The sequence below is a fragment of the Corvus hawaiiensis genome, chromosome 18 (genome assembly GCF_020740725.1).
Source record: "Corvus hawaiiensis isolate bCorHaw1 chromosome 18, bCorHaw1.pri.cur, whole genome shotgun sequence".
Lineage (NCBI taxonomy): Eukaryota > Metazoa > Chordata > Aves > Passeriformes > Corvidae > Corvus > Corvus hawaiiensis.
The window spans coordinates 10086553-10103900 of record NC_063230.1 but is presented as its reverse complement, the minus strand read 5'-3'; the positions used below and the strand labels follow the sequence as shown (position 1 = coordinate 10103900).

Here is a 17348-nt window from a genome sequence, read left to right as displayed (position 1 = left end):
AACATCAGGACATAGTACATGAACTGGATTTATCCACAGGACAAACCACTTTGTCATGTAACATACAACGCGACTTTGATGCGCAGAGTTTAAAAGCAAAGCTCACCCAAATCCATGGGGCTGCCCTTGAGCTTTTCCTGACACTGCCTCGTCCCCCTGCACATTTTCCAGCCATCACCCTCACACCTGCCCTGCCAAGAGCACAAGGAATTGGCAAATGATGGGATGAAACTTCCATAATAATAATAATAATAATAATAATCATAATCATAATAAGAAGCCAGAATGAAGGAATGTTTTGCTATTCTCCCTTTTTTGTGATCTGCCTATTTCAAAGTAATTCATTTAAGATTTGAATTGTACTTGGGACAGCCCTTGTTTTCCCTCTGCCTCCAGAACCATGGCATGGTAGGGAGAGCACAGGGAGCTGGGCTGCATGTGGTTTCTCCCAGTTCTTTCACAGAAAGAACAGCCCGTGCCTATATTTAGAGGTAGAGAAGGGAACTATAGCATCCAGGAAAAAAAGAAATAAATCATACTGATTTTATCTTCAAAAAAAAGCATTTGTGTTTTTGGTTTGTTTAAATCAAAAATGTGCTGCAAGCGCTTGACCCTATATCCAGCAACAATAAAATCTGTTCCATCATAAAATACCAGCTGCTTTGCACTTCGAATAATAATACTATTTTTAAAGGGTTTCAGAATTATTGTCTCATGGATTGTGGTAGCTTTTATTACAATTACTGGGGAACTCCCTTTTTTTTCTTTTGTACAATACAATCAATAGGCCCATTTATTATCTTCTTGCTTTTAAAACTGTATTTGGTCTGAAATTTTGTGTTACTCTTCAGACTCGACAAAAAACATTTTTCAGCCTAGTATTTGGCACCAATAAAAATTAAAACAATTGAGTCAGACCAAAAATACCTGTAACACTAGATGCAAACAGTTAACTGGCTGCCTGGCAGGTCTAAGAGACACCCTTCTTCTAATTATCAGCTCAGTAGCACTCCAGGAATAAGTCACACCAGGTGGTTGTGACCTACCGGGCAGCTCAGACCTGAGGTCTGGGTCCTCCTCTCCCATTGCCCAGAGGAGCAGGGAGGAGAAGCCCACCCTTGGTGATGCTTCCAACCCCAGGCATCTGGAGGTGGTGAAAACCCACCTTGCATCAAACTACTTCTGCAACATTTAGGTCTCATTTCCTGTTGCTAAGACGGACAAACTTATTTAGAAATTCACTCACACACAAATCAGAAGTGCCCATAACTGGCGTTTGGTGGGGTTTTTTTTCCACCAGAGGAGAAACGCTGCCCCAGAGAGGGCAGCAGAGCCACGCCATCCCCACCGAAGAAGGAATCCACGCAGAAATGAGATCACCAGGTGAGATGAGATCTCTCAGCCCTTCATTCCCTGCCCACGCACATTTCCGAACCACCGCACGCCCAACCCAGCACCATTCAGCGCCGGCGTGCCAGCCTTTGCTGGGTCCCCAAGTGCCCCAGGGTCCCTCCAGTTCCACTGTGCACCTCTCCAGCATCCTCTGCCCAAGCCCTGGTGGCACCACACCGTGTTCCGGCGGTGAACCGCCCGCTGCCTTGCCCAACAACGCCTGTTTTATCTCATTTGGACAGTAAATCTTTAGCAGTGGGAACATCTCCCAGGTTTCTAAAGCGCCGTGGCAATTTATGGTGCAATAAATATGATCTTAAATAAAAATAATCCTAGAGTGGGACCTGAATATGGACTCCGCTGCGCTCTAAATCACACGTAGACCCCAATCTCTGTAAGTACGATGGCGATGCCTTGACTGACCGAGCAATCCAGCCAGGAGCAGAACACGCTGCAGACACACTTGCTCCCTGCCCGTTTCCACCAGCCAGCCCACTGGCAGCCTCACCTCCAGCAGTGCATGGGAGGGAAGGCTCAGCCCCATTCCCTGGGGACCGGCACTGCTCGCAGTGAAGCGCAGCTGTGCCTCAGACACCCCCACCGAAAGCATCCTCTGCCTCTTCTGACTGCTCTCACCTGAGACCAAAAGGCTTTTAAATGCCATTATAGAGGAATATTATACCCACACCCTCCCCGCACCACCCCCCACCCCCCCCCCCCCAAAAAAAAATTAGTGGAAAATTTTTCTAGGAAAGAGATCCTAAAATTCTGACCAGATAATAACCCCCAGCCCAACCTCCATTTCCTATGTTAATAGATCAATTTACATCTTTCTAGCAAAATGGTTTCAGGCTACATGAAAAAAAAAAGAAAAAAGTCATGCCTTTCTTCTTAAACTGCATTTTGGGAGAAGATTAAGGAGGAAGGAAGGATATGACTCTTTCCAGGGCTTTGTAGGGTATTTGCTTCACACATCAAATTAATATTCTCAATTTTAACTCAGGAGTACATTCTTAATTAGGGTATGAAATGTTTTAAAATTTTCTTCACTTTACAAATGGCTGCTTTTTCAATTAACTGTGCTTCCCCAGCCTCAGGATGATCTTTCTATTAGCAACAGAATGCTTTCGAGTATTTTGTGAATACTAATTCACAAAATTAATTAAATGCAGACTTAACTCTGAAAACATATATTTTACCACAAAGAAACCCTGCTGTCTTCCAACTACTGACCGATCACAGGCTTTGCTGGGATCAAGGGGATCCTAAAGTCCTACAACCCCAGCAGTCAGAACTGAAAGTAGGAGAGTTAAAAGGAAAAAAAAACGAAGTTCCTCATTTTGTATTTTAAATGCTCCAAACACAGGGGTGGATAAAAAAAGATAAATATCCCAAAGTTCACACAAACTGGCCACGGGAGCAGGGTTGTGGCACGTCCCTCACACTGCTTACAGTCAGAGCTAGTGGAGCCCTTTGAGCTCCCACACGTGTTGTCTGTGTTTAAACTCAAATAAACTGTATTTATTTTGATGTAAAAAAATCTATCAAAGCAGCACTTAAACGTAACCAGATTTCTGCTTACCAAACCAAAAAGAGCTTTTTTTAGACAAATGTTAAAAGCTAATAAAAAATGTAGACCGCCCAGCGTCATGCTTGGTGGTGTTACGTTAAAACACTGAGCAGGCACAAACAGATTTGCTGGAATTGAAAACAAACAGACACAAAGTGCCCTGCTCCAGCATCCAGGCAGCACCTCAGCCTGCAGCCGAGGCTCGGCTCCTGCTCGGGAGCTGCCCGTGACGGATGCGCACGTGCATCCCAGGGAGCCGCACAGTCGGCGGTGCCAGAGCAGTTCCTGCCCAAACGGGCAAGGCAAAACTTGGAAAAACCTTACTTGCAAATGGCCAGCATGAATCAGACCCAGTCCTACGGAGAGGGATGTGCCCTACGTGTGAGTCAGGTGTCTTGAAAGGGCACAAGCACGGAGCACAAATACTCCTATGACAACGCCTGCGCTGCTGCAAAGAATAACCCACGTACAGGAAAGAAACACAGAACAGTGGTGACCACGTATTTTTGCATTAGTATGGATAAAAGGTGCAACACTAAGAAAGCCACGTTTCTAGACCATTGAGTCTTAAAACTTATTACATCAACTAAGGAAAATGCATTCCCCCTCATCCAGATGCTTTTGTCATTTGCCAGGAGATGAGCGGAACATGAAGCCTTAGAGGAGAGGGCACTGGAGGGGACAGGAGAAGAAGGGGTGCTGAGGAAGGGAACAGCGAAGCAATATCATCTAAGATGTTCTCTTTGAAGTATTAAGAAAGTCAGCTTGTAAAAATTAATGGATTAGACCTCCAGCTGTTCAATTCTCAGCTTTAAATTTAGAAGGCATTTGACTTTGGAACATTGGCACATAATCCATAAAATATATTTAAATTTGTAAAAAAACCCCCAAATCCCTTGTATTAAAAGGTCACTAATAACTCAGAATGTTTTAAACTGCATCAACACAAAAGCATCTGGCAAAGGAAAAGCAGCAAACTACAAAGAACTGCAGTATTTTTATATAAGCCAGTCATCTAATCACTGTGTGTAAACTGGGTTTATCTATAGAACAGCAAAAATTCGGAATTACATTTTAAAAGCTGAGAAATCTAACCAAGACCAGGAAGGTGAGGGCAGACCTTGAATTTCCTGGGTGACTCCACAGCTTCACCTATTTAATTTCCTTGAGGTTCCCCGTGCCCCTTACCCAAGATCTGGTACACAGCCAGCCATGTTCTTAACAGTCCTCACTAACAGAGGCTCTCGTTTAAAAACGCCCCTCAAAAAAATGAAACAAGAATCACTTCGTATTTAAAAATAAACAACACACCAATCTTAAACACGTCCTGCAAACCTTAATCATGTGTTTACAGGTGCAAACATTGTTCTTCTCAAGGATGTAGATTTTTCAATGGAAAAGCTGGACCAGCTGGACAGGGAGGCGGATGCCGGCCGGAGCCACGGCGCGATGGCGAGGTGGGTACCAGCGCCTGACGCCCACCACCCACACTGCCTGCATCCAACACGCTCCAGTCCGAAACACGCAAAGGACAATCTATTCCATACCAGAGAAAAACCAGGGAATGAGCCTCTGCCTATAATTTGACTGGCCTCTTTCAATATTCTCAATGTGCTTGAGAAATTATGTCACTAAACTCTTTCTGGTATTTCAGTAAATTTAGCGTTAACAAAGCATACACGTTAGGCCACCTGAAGATTCATTTTAGAGCTGGCTCTGCACTTTCTGGGGAGACTCTCCTCATGCTCAGATTTAACAGAAATACATGAGAAACCACTGACTGAAAATGTACAGTAATTTGTCTAGTACTAAAATTTTATATGGCCACATAAAGGCATTTTACTGTACCAAAACTTCTCCCTGGTATAGAACACTACTGAGGCTGGGAGTCAGCTGGTTCAAATAAAAGCAGACTATATCGTTTTAGGTTAGATTTTTGTTTGATGCCTTACTCTTTGTTCTACACAAGTAACAACAAACTGTATCTGAAGGTATTGCTAATTAATAACGTTTTTTATCAAAATATTATTTGCAGTTTTATGGTCGAGCATTCCACTAGGTCACTGGTAAAAAAAAAACAGGTATTGTACCTTAAAAATTAAGAGCAGACACGGTGTAATACATCACCGATCAAAATAAATCTATGCTGTCATCCAAGCTCATATATAAATACTAAGTGTAATTCATTTCCTTTTACATTATACAGAAAGATCTGAAGCACATTCACACACCAATTTCAAGAAACATCTCCCTCGAAGTCTGTCACGCACATCCTCGCACCAAGTGTGTGCAAAACAACCCCGTTAAAACTCACCTTGCAACTGAACGGGCCATCAGAAAATAACAGACTTTGGGGCAAGGAAGCACCAGGATGCAAACCAGATAGGTAATCTGCATTAATTCAAACATAGCCAGATTGCCCACTGAAATGAGAACAGGTAAATCTAGAGACCAAAAATTAATAGCCAGACAGACGGTGGATGCAAAGGCAAACAGTGGCCACAGTTGTTACTGAAATGCCAATAAATTTACACACTTCCTGCACTAAATATTTTAGTATATCACAGCAAGAGGAAATACTACTGAAAATTTTGTCCCTTGCTTTCTCTAATATTTGCCATAAAGGTCAACAAGCACACTGCTACAGAATGTTTATAAAACAAAGGAAAACATTTCTAAACAGGACCATTTTCTAGTAGAAAGTATTAAAAATTATAGTCAGTCAAGGTAAACAATAGAGAATTTCTGTCATTCACATGAGGCCAAGCAGGGGCAACCCTTCCAATTAATTTTTTTTTTAACAGGTTAGAAAAGTTTAAAGCATCATATTAAATCCAAACCTAATGCACACCAAACTCTCCCCCAGGATAAGCAGCGGGAGCGTTCTTCCCTCATCGCTCTGCTTGCTAATTCAGATGATTTAATAAAGATGTGCGTTTGATGTACGTGGAGTTTATCGTGTAACTTCAAGATAAAGGCAGTAGCTTCTTTTTTCACTGAATTGTTAAAATTGTGTAAGTTTCAGCATCCCAGTGAGGCAAACAAAGCAGCATCGGGAATCACAGGCCCCTCGCTGCAAAGGGCGCTGAGCTTTGCCGCTGAACTCGCTTCCACAGCGCTCGCTACAACACAGCCGCTCACAGCACATTGCTTGCAGTGAGGGTTCAGTGCCTGAAAAACCTCACGAGAGGTCTGACAAACTCGGTCCCAGTAAACAAACCCAGTGCCTTGGTAAAGCCTCTAAAAGAAGTAGGCAGTATTTAAAATAAAGCATGCAGCAGAATGCACTGGAAAGGAAAAGAAAACAAAGGCTCCCGGCCGCATCTGGACCAAATTTGACCTTTGTTAATGTATTTCTAGTAATTCACAGATGTTACGCGCTGCTCCAGCAAGAGGGTTGGCCTGTGGGCTCATTCCAGTGATGGGATCGGTGTAGCGATGAAATATTAACAAAAACTCACAGATGAAGGCTAATGGTGCCGTGTGGCACGTGCCCGTCAGCCCGGACCGACAAGCCCAACAGCCACCGAGCAGCCGAATATATTCCCATTCTTTCCAATCAACACCTGCACAGTTCTAGGTACATAATGATGTCTTCACCTGACATCTGCAGTATGGGACCTTCAAAATTTCAATTAAAAACTAAAACCAAAACCCCACCAGCACTTAATTACTGGGTTTCTAAAGAATACTAATACACATTTCGCTGAAGGGGAAGTTGTTCTGGTTCAGTCAAGCCAGGAAAAGCAAAACCCCATTAAACCAGCCCTATATTTTTAAGTGAATTTGATCTGGTTATTCTTTGTCAGCTAGAGCTGTGGTGTTGGAAGTCAAGACAACCCCTCTAGACTCAGTGTTATTTATCTCTTACTCCCAGCTCAAGCTGCTAGGCAGAGGAAAACATGAAATTCTAGAAAGCACTTTCGGAGGAAAAAAACCCCAAACCTAACCAGCTACTTCACATAAAACATGTTGGTACAAGAAATGATGCATCAGAGAAAACTCCTTACAGAAAACACATTTCAGGGCAGAGCCACATCCAGGCAGCGTTACTAATACTACATTCCGAAACGAAACGTGAACGCACGCACAGAGCTCGCGGCAGGCCAGCGTCGGAGGTGTCACACCTCGCAGGGGCACCAGCAGCACCAGTGTCTGCTCTCAGCAACCTCCAGACCCACAGCTCACACAACTGCCAGAGATAAGCAAATCATTTTAATGCCGTTATGGGAAAAAAGGTGAGCTCCAAGGAATCTGAGCAGCCATTAAAACAACTCAAGCTGTTTCCCCCATAACCTGTGCATTAACAGAGTATTTGAGAAGTTCCTGATCCTGCTGTGTTTTCGGGAGCCTGCTCTTTCCTTCATGGCCAGCACTGAAGCCGGACCCTCTGCTGCACTGGCTGAGAGTAGCAGGCAGTGGACACAGTGCCCAGCACTGCACCGAGGGGAAACTGCCCCCCGACACCCACCGCCCCTTCCTCCGCCTCCCTGGCACCTGAGGAGCCGCCGGTGCTAATCGCAGCAGTGCCACAATGGGAATAAATCCCCCACCGCCTGCCCTCTCACGGCAGGTGTAAATCAGAAGCCCCCAACAATGACTGTTGGGGTCATGGGTCTAATGCTGCTCTCATGGACACTGCCCAGCCCCAAAACGGCGCCCACCTTCCAGCACGGCGTTCCGCACGCCGAGGAACTGCCTGAATTCGGAGGAGCGCTGTCTGGAGCCTGCGCATCCACCCCGACACTGGGTTACTGCAGATCCCAGCCGACTGAGGAGGTTTAAAATCTCAGCCCATGTCTAAAGAAAGCCTTTTCTTAAACACAGTTTCACACACTCAGGAGTATGGCAATGTAAAGTTACATTATTTCTACTGAGCGAGGTGAACAGCCTGTTTAGTCTCACCTATTGTATCTTTATCATCTCCAACAACAGTTTAAGTAAATTCTCTGTGAGTCTGTATAAATTTCCTCATCCGAGGAACCAGCCCATTCAAATCCCTCAAGTGACTAAAGCATGAACCAACCCGAGCGCCTCTGCATTGTTGTGGAACTGGTTTGCTATTTTATGTTAAGCCTCTGAAATACTAAAACATATCCTTATATAGGAACACTGATTAAATGGTTTTCCTTCCAAGTGATGAACTGTTTTAACACCAACATTGTGGTTATCGCGACCAGAAAGCAATTACTTCTTTCACTAGCTGTTACTAAGAATAGCTGTGATCAAAGTGACTGGAGGAGTGCTGTTAAAAGACGCTGCAGAAACATCGCTCCGTATCACACACACACACAAAATATAGATCATTTTAAGCCAAATTACACTTTTAATAAATGTGCTGTTCAGAATTAAATCACTGCCTAGGATTTCTTTTTTCATCCAGGAAGTCAAGATCTGTAGAATAAGTTATTCTTTTAAAATCGATTTCTAAACACAGCACGGTGTGAGATCTGTGTATCTGTGTGTGTGTGTGTGTGTGAAAGTGCACACGTAACGGGGTGCGTGTGGTGTGAGAGAACGTATATATGTGCTTGAGCCTGCCAAGGCAGAAGTGACAGGAACTGTGATTTGTGCTAACTAGCTATTGATCCAGTCAGATCTAGATGTTGTGTACAAGAAACAATAAAAGAGAAGGGGCTAGGAAGGATGCTGTGTGCAACTCCATTTAAAAATGGAAAAGAAGGGCCCCAAACAAACCAATTTATGTCCTTGCCTGGGTGAAGCATGGAGAATGCTGATGGGCTTCCTCGGGTCTGCCGTGCATGCTAAACACTCTGCTCGAAATGAGAGTCTCCTGCGCTGGGCATTAAACATGAACAAAGAGACAAACCGTGGGGGCTAGGATTCACGCTTCAGAAAGCCAAAGCTGCAAAGCCAACCAGAACCGGGTTAGGAAACAGCCCAGTTTCCAAACCAGCTCCCTTCTAATTTCACCAACAACTTTCTTAGCAAAATTACTAAATGTGGAGGGCTGTAAAAAGTCAGTCTGTACTACCAGAGGTAATGAAAACAATTTCAAACTACACTGCAGTACCAAAGTACCACCTTTCCTAGGCACAAATAATGAGTTTATATTGTGTAAACTGCACGCATGTATTTCTAGCACACCAAAACCCGCCCGCCTGCCCTCAGATAGCAGGTACAGCATGTGCACCCATTGTAACAATCACACATACAGCCAGGCAGGTTGCAAAATAGGGATTTGATAAGATAAAATAGAAACCAACTGAATCTATAATCGTCCTTATCTTAAACAGCTTTTATAATAGAGGTTTTTTCCATTAAAATATTTTTTTTCCTGAGCCTGGGGAATTATGATGCCCTCTGGACACAAGGAAGGATCAAAAATGACAACTAATGTCGAAATTAAACATCTGTCAACTAAGCAAGTTTTACACTAACAGACCCAGAGCCTTATTTTAAATTGCCTTTCAGTTAAATGAGAAATAATTTGTTACAAGCCGTTCAGTTCAGTATCACGCTGCTGTGGGCTCCAAATGCAAGCAGGGGGCACCTGGACCTGAAGGGGCAGCACTACCACCAGCCTCACATTTTTGTGGTTTAGGAAAACCCTCAGTCGCAGTTTTGGGAAAGTGGCTGGAAGGTTCAGCTGACACCAGGCTCTGTGGGAGCCCCTTCCTCAGCACCCTGTGCCTGGTGGGACTCCACAGGAGCCCCCTCCTCAGCATCCCAGTCCCCTTTGCAGCACCTCAGGCCCAGGAGCTCAGCTGGGGCTCACTGGAGCCCCCTCTGCTCAGCATCCCTACTTGCCCATTCCCTAGGAGGCATGATGGGGACAGGGCTGGCAGCAGAGATGCCATGGGGCAGTTGTCACCTAGACCAGTCAGGCAGCAGGCACTTTGTCCCTGACACTGGTTCTCCCAGCAGAGTCACCCAGCATCCTGCAGCCCCAGCCCAGACTGGGAAGGCACCTGGCACCCACCAAGGGTGGAGTGGGAGTGGAGCCAGTGTGTGCCCAGAGTACCAGGGCTGCAGCCCCACCACATCCCCTCCCCTGAGCAGCCCACAACCACCCCTGCCCCTGTGCCAGCACCCATGTGGGACAACTGATACCTTCTTTGCTGGGGTTCGGGGGCTTGGGCTTCTCCCAGGGCGCCATGGGCTTGTCCTCCTCCTGCCCCTCCATCAGGGCCTTCTCTCCAGGCAGGTACCAGGTGGAGTTGTGCTCCGCCATCAGGGAGTCCAGGTCGATGGTGCTCATGGTGCCCTTGACACCCTCCGAGCAGCAGCTGCCCAGGTCGCTGTCCCCATTCTGCCCCGCACACTCCCCCTTCTTGCTCTTCAACCCCAAGGGCTGGTCTTCCGAGATGCTGAACTGCTGCCGCTGGAGCTGGATCTGTGCCTGCAGGATCTCCAGGGGGTGGATCTCATCCTGGGCCGAGGTGCTTGTGGGGGTCCGCACCTGCTCCATGCTTGGCGTGCCAGGGTGAGCGCCCGCCGTGGTGCTGAGCCCATAGCTGTCGGGGGTCGAGGTAGACGTACTGAGAAGGCCAAGGGCCAGGGGCTTCTGTCCGTTGAGAAGTGCGTGCTCCCCACGGGGCAGCTTGGGCGAACCACCCAGCAGCGGGCTACGGGTGGGCTTGGAGGTGGCATTGTCAGAGCTGGAGGACACCTCGTCCTCGTTGCCATAGCTGGTGCTGACCTCGTCGGGAAAGTCCACGTGCGGGGAGCTGCCATCTGACTTGGTCACGCTCTGGATGCCGCTGTCCAGGGAGGACATCAGGTCTGGCTGCTCCGCCAGCAACAGTTCACTGCCCTTGCCCCAGGACGGTGAGGTCAGGGGCTTGTCATGAGGGGTGCCTCCACCGCGCTCAGCGCCCGCAGCCCCCGGTGGACCCCCCGCCGCCACCGGCACTGCCGGCTGCCCTGGGCTGACACCGGCTCCCCCACCCTCCGCAGCTGAGAACTTCTCAAAAAACGTGCCAGGGCTGACGTGCCCGCTGTCCCGTTTCCGGCGACCCCGACCCCGCCCGCCACCCGCCTTCCCCTCACCCCCGGCCACTGGCTCCAGCGCATAGCCGGGTGAGAGGCTGCTCTCCGCGGGCAGCAGTGGGGCAGTACCCGCCGCTTTGCCAGTGCCACCCCCGCCTACTGGTGGCCCTGCTGGGAAGTAGTCCGGCGCAGCAGGTGGCGGGTCGGGCTCGGCCTGGCTGAGCTTGCGCTTGGCCTCGGCCGGGCTCTTCTTGTTGAAGGTGACGTTGAGGTTGGGAGCACCCAGGCTCGCGATCATGTTTTGGCAGGCAGTGGAGAGGGCAGCCAGGCAGCTCTGCCCGAATACATTGTCCTTGCTGGCCGCCTTGCTGAAGGAGCCCAGCGAGAGGGCACCCAGCTTACTGGCAGTGGGCCGTGGTGGGGGTGGCGGGGGGAACTCGGACGGGGGTGGTGGGTAGGCCCCTGGCGAGGCGCTGAGGGCAGGTGCAGCCCCGTGGGCCGCCGGCTGCCGCGCTGCCGCCGCAAAGGGAAAGCCAGGCTGAGCGGCGAAGTCGGCGGGGCCACGGCGCTCAGCAGGGGCACTGGGCAGTGCCACACCGCTGCCTGGTGACTGCAGCTGCGAGAGGCCACCCATTGTGGGTGTGAAGGGCGGGTGGACGCCGGGAGATGGCAGGGCCTGTGCTGGCCCCTCGCCTGCCATCCGCAAGGGTTCCTGCAACCCCAGCCCAGTGCCGCCCGGCCGGAAGAGCACGGCAGGGCCACCCGGTTGCAGGCCCAGCTCGTGGGGGGCTGCCTCAGCTGGCAGCCCGGGCGCTGCCAAGCGCCTCGGCAGCAGCTCCCCAGGTGGCGGTGGTCCTGCGAACCAGGCACTGTCAGGGGCCAGGTGCGGCGCCGGTGGATCGAAGCTGCGGCCGCCACCAGCCTCCCGCTCGAAGGCTGGCGGGGGCAGGCCACCGGGTGCGCCCACCTCACCATGATGCCCCAGCTGCTGCAGACTGGGCGGCCGCAGGCGCTGCTGGCTTCGCGAGGCCATCTGCTTCATCACCAGGGCCGCGTTCTGGCGCTGCGCCAGTGCCGGGTGCTCAGGGCCGCCGTGTGGCAATGGGCCCCCAAAGGCCTCAGGTGCCGGCGGGGTGAACTCGCCCGGCAGGCCAGGGTAGGCCGTCGGGGAAAGGTGACTCTCCATGGCCGGGCCGTGCATGCCGCCGCCCCAGGAGGCGCAGCGCTCGACGCCAGGAGTGCTGGGGAAGTCAAACCGCGGCCTCTTGGCGACGCTCACGTAGGGGGCATCGAAGTGCTGCAGTCTTTGATTTGGTGGCTGTTGCGGAGGAGGGTGCTGCATATTAAACACGGGGTCGGTGTAGGGATGCATATTCCTGTTCTCCAGTCTGTGAATAGGGTATTCAAACTGTGCATGCTGGTTCTGCATTATGGGCCCATTGTCCTGCAGGTTGGAGTTGGGAGCGTTGGCTTCTGTTTGCTGTTGCCTAGGGATGGCTGGCGGGCAGGAGTTCTGTCTGGCCAGCAAGCCCGGCGGCTGCTGCGGTGGTTGTGGCGGTGGTGGCGGCTGCTGCTGCTGCATCAGCGGGTGCCTGGCGTTGGCCCCCGCCTCCAGACTGGCCGACATCTTCCGCGCCCCCCCGAAGCGCTCGAAGAAGACGCCGTGCTGCTGCGGCGGGTGCGCCTTGGCCACGGCCATGCCTGGCGCCCGGGGCAGGGCGGGCGCCCCCGCGAAGCTGCCGCCCGCCGGCACCTGCCGCCCGCCGCCGTAGTGCGGCAGCTGCCCCTCAGGCTCCGACGGGGAGAAGACGGGCAGCTCGAAGTGGCTGGCAGGGCCGTCGCCAGGGTAATTGTATTCCAGCGAGTCCACGCCGCCCTGCGCCGGCAGCCGCCGCGGCTCCAGGCCGTGGGGCTCGGAGGAGCCGGCCGCCGGCAGCCCGTGGAAGGAGGCAGCGCGGTTGGGGGACTGGTCGAGGGGCAGGCAGGGGGCCGGCACGGCGTGGCTGGCGGCGCCGGCGCCGTGGTGCTGGAAATCGGGCAAGGTCCCGGGGCGCTGCTGCCCGAAGCCCTCGCCGCCCTGGCCCTCGGCCATGTGCTCGTAGCCGTCGGCGAACGCCGTCTGCCCGCCCAGAGCGCCGCTGTAGCCCAGAAGGCGCCCGCCGTGCACGCAGGAGGCACCGGGGTCGGGCCCGAAGCCGCCACCGAAGTGCGGGGGGTGCTGGTGCGGGTGGGGGGCGCCGCCGGGGCCGCCGTGCGGCTGCTGTCCGCCGAAGAAGCCGTGCACCGGCGGCTGCATGCCGCCACCGTGCAGCTCGGCGGGGCCGCGGCCCGGGAAGCCGTAGGCGTCCCCGGCCAGGCTCATGTTCATGCCCAGGAGGGGCGGCTCGCCCAGCGCTCCCAGGGCCGGGTCCGCCGGCGCTGGGCCGCCGCCGGGGAAGGCCGGCGCCTTGAAGTGCGCGCTCATGCTCAGTCCGGGCTGGCCGAAGCCCCGCTCCGCCTGCCCGCCGCTCCGGCCGCTGTTCTGCGGCTCGAACTGCTCCAGCCCGAACATCCTGCGCGGCTCCTCAGCAGGGCATGGCTGCTCCGCGCCTCTCCGCCGTCCCGCTGCCCGCCGCTCCCCGCTGCTCCGCTCCGCGCCACTCGGCCGCCCCCGCTCACATCCTGCCGCGCCGCTGGCACCGGCCGCTCGCCCGCGCTCACCCCGCCGCTCGCCGCTCGCTGCTGCCCGAGAGCCGACGGGGCGGCGCGCCGCCGCTCACAGGCTCCGGCGCCCGGGAGCTGCGCGCCGCATCGCCGGCCAGCCGTGCGCTCCCGCGGCTCGCAGCGCTCCGGCGGCGGCGGGGCCGGGGCGCGGGGCCGGGCGGGCGCTGCGAGGGCTGCGCCGCGCTCCCCGCGCGCTGCCGCGCTCTCACCCAGCGCTGGCGGAGCAGCAACAAGTTTTGCATTTCAGCGATGAATTTCAGCCATCGGGGCTGCGCCAATGAGAGCCGCGGTCCGGGGCGGGGCTGCCGTTAAGGTGGCTCCGCCGCCGGCCCCGCGCCCCGCCCGCACCGCGCCCTGCACCGCCCCCCGTGCCCGGCGGCGCCGCTGCTCCCGCGGCGCACGGAGCGCGGGCGGACGGGGAGGTGCGCGGAGCCTCGGGGTCCCGGAGCGGGGCCCAGGAGCGGGGCTGGGGGCACTGGAGCTGGGACCAAGTGGCGGGTGTGGGGAGCCACCGGCCGCACTGCCCGCCGGGGCGAAACCCGCCCGGCAACCCCGAGCCGGGACCAGCAGCGGCCCCGCCGGCCCACCCCGAGCCGGGCACCGCACGGAGCCGCGCGGGGAGCGGGCGCTGCGGCAGCGGGGGGGAGTCACAACCCCGTTCCCCCGGAGGGACAAACACCCACCAGGCCCGGGGGCCCACAGACCGCCGGCGGGACACGGTGCTTCAGGTGCTCGCGGATGCACATGTCGATAGTTTAAAGAAATAGTAATGAATATTGCTCCCACCAAAAAAAATGAGATCTATAAATAAGCGGCTGAGGACTGTTTGTATATGGCAGGAGAGTTTTAACGGGATTTTTTTCTGCAGGATCAGGATGCTGCGCTGTGATTAAATATTGATTTTGTGTAATTAGTTTTCATGTGAACTATCCTCCTTGCTGATGGCCTGGAGATTTCAGAACTGGCGAAGAAATGGAATTGGACGTGGAAATTATTACTTAGCGAAGTGACAAGGGGGGAGGAGGGGGACCCGGGGCTCGAGCTGCGGGGCGGGCACCGGGGTGGAAAACGAAGCACGCGCGGCGCGGCCGCGGCACAAAGGAACGAAGGGGATGTCTCGCCCCTCGCTACGGGAACGGCGGCAACGGAGGGAGGGACTGAGTGAGAGACGGAGCCGCCGGCCTCAGCGCTGCGTCCCTGCATAGGGGCGCCGGCCCGGACCCACGGCTGCACCGACGGGGGACCCGCACCGGGGATCCGCACCCCGGCCCCGCACCCGCCGCGGCCCCGGGGCAGAGGCGGCCCCGCGCCCGGGGCTCCCCCCAGCGCCGCGGCCGTCGCGGCCCCTCTGCGCCTGCGTGCGCGCCGTCGGAGCGGCTCTTCCGAACGGACACAGCGCCCCCTGGCGCCCACCCGGCCCCTGTCGCGCCTCCGCCGCCCCGCTCCGAGCCCCGCTCCGAGCCCCGCTCCGTGACCCCGACGGCCAGCGAGCCCCGCTCCGAGCCCCGCTCCGAGCCCCGCTCCGTGACCCCGACGGCCAGCGAGCCCCGCTCCGAGCCCCGCTCCGAGCCCCGCTCCGTGACCCCGACGGCCAGCGAGCCCCGCTCCGAGCCCCGCTCCGAGCCCCGCTCCGTGACCCCGACGGCCAGCGAGCCCCGCTCCGTGTCCCGCTCCGAGCCCCGCTCCGTGCCCCGCTCCGAGCCCCGCTCCGAGCCCCGCTCCGTGCCCCGCTCCGTGACCCCGACGGCCAGCGAGCCCCGCTCCGAGCCCCGCTCCGTGCCCCGCTCCGAGCCCCGCTCCGAGCCCCGCTCCGTGCCCCGCTCCGAGCCCCGCTCCGTGCCCCGCTCCGAGCCCCGCTCCGAGCCCCGCTCCGTGCCCCGCTCCGAGCCCCGCTCCCTGCCCCGCTCCCTGCCCCGCTCCCTGCCCCGCTCAGAGCCCCGCTCCCTGCCCCGCTCCGAGCCCCGCTCCGTGCCCCGCTCCGTCCCCCGCTCCGTGCCCCGCTCCGAGCCCCGCTCCCTGCCCCGCTCCGAGCCCCGCTCCGTGCCCCGCTCCGTGACCCCGACGGCCAGCGAGCCCCCCTCCGTGCCGTGTTCCGTGACCCGCTCCGTGCCCCGCTCCGTGCCCCCGCCGGCCAGCGAGCCCCGCTCCGTGCCCCGCTCCGAGCCCCGCTCCCTGCCCCGCTCCCTGCCCCGCTCCGTGCCCCCGCCCCCGATCCGCCCGGACGGCGGTCGGAGAGCCCCCGCTCCGCCCCACGGTCCGTGCCCCCGTTCCGCCCCGGCTGCGGATAGTCGGGCCGGACGGCGCGGGCCGAGACCCCCGAGCATTCTCCCCGCGGGAGGACAGGGTCGGGTGCGGGAGACGTCGGGCGGAGTCGCCGGGAGCGGCTGCCCGGATTCCTCTTGGGGCACCGGCACCGCCGCCACTCCCTTCCCCGGCCCGTCCTGCCGCTTTTCTGGGGGCCCTGGGCGGGCAGCCCACCGCACCAGGATACCGCCACTCCCTCCCGGGCCACTCTTCACCGTGGGCGCAGAACGGCCCTGAGCCCAGTGGCGATGTCACGCCCCGGGCTGCACCCGGGGTCTCGAGTGTCCGTGCGCCGCACCAGGGCTCAGTCCCGCTCCCTCCAGAGCCACCGCAGCCTCGCAGCTGGAGAGGGACATCAGATGCCCACCCATGGCTTGGCCCAGCTCGCCCAGCACCACTCCTTCTGTGGACTTTGGTGGGAGCCAGATGGTGTCTATAAGTGGACAATGGCAAACATGGAAATAATCTCAGCCTAAGTATTCTGACAGTAAGAACAGTGAGATGCTTGGAATGGCAAGGTCGGACACCAGCTGCAGAGTTCTGCCGGCCCGTGGTGTGCTTGTGGAAGGTGGCTCAGCCCCTGTTTCTAACTGAGGTGTGCTCTGGGCTAAGCTCACCCACGGCTGCCAACCTCCCCCACAGCTCCCACGGCTCCCACTGTCCGGCACGGGGCCGGGAGCGCTGGTGGGAGCGTGGCCCTGGGCTGTGGCCAGCACTACCAGGTCACCTGTGTCACAAAGGGTCGCAGCCCCCAGGCAAGGAGAAGGAAGCCTCCCTCAATCAGACCAAGCAGTGAAAAGTGTGTTTTAGGAAACGTATTTTTACTTTCAGTCTTGGGATTTCGGTCATCATGGGGGAAGCAAGGAAAGGCATTATTTAAATAGTTGTAGCTGCTGGGGATTATTTTCTAAATTAACAATGGTAATTGTGCCTGCCAAATCCAAAGTTGAGGGGGTTCATTTATTTCAACTCTCCAGACAATAGCACAATTTTGGGTTTCATATTGCAAGCTCTGAAAACCAAATAGTAGGACTGATGTTTAAAAAAAAAATAATTCAAACAACATCAATTCATTAGACTTAAATCCAGCTCTTTCCACTGTGTCAGTTTAACTTGCACTGAGAAAAGTTGCTGCTCAGCAAAAAAAAAGAAAAAAAAATTCCTTTTTAACAAAATGAATGCATCATACATAAAACATCATGGACCATACAATTAGTAAGCAAATGTAAGAGTTCAGCTCAGTTCATAATTATTCAGCAAACCTATTCAGAATGATTTTTTCTCCCTGCAGCAATCTACTGTGTGGGCTCATTACCACCGAAAATCTAACGAAGAAACCACCACAGAAACTGCACAAAATAAGCCCATATGCTCAAGACACTTTAGCTCAGCCAGCCCTTAGCAAGAGCCTCTTAAACCCTGACAT

At 55.0% G+C, this 17348-nt stretch overlaps 1 protein-coding gene across 2 annotated transcripts in view; it reads right to left on the bottom strand.

Moving 5' to 3' along the window:
- Positions 1 to 13647, bottom strand: part of MN1 (MN1 proto-oncogene, transcriptional regulator) — an 83949-nt gene extending 70302 nt beyond the window's left edge. Inside the window, exon 1 of one of the 2 annotated variants that reach the window (XM_048322503.1) lies at positions 10037 to 13647. In XM_048322503.1, the coding sequence (XP_048178460.1) occupies positions 10037 to 13466 (3430 nt within the window). In that variant the 5' untranslated portion in view covers positions 13467 to 13647. The remainder of the gene's footprint in view (positions 1 to 10036) is intronic. The other variant, XM_048322502.1, reaches the window with a different exon arrangement.
- Between the last annotated feature and the right edge of the window lie 3701 nt (positions 13648 to 17348).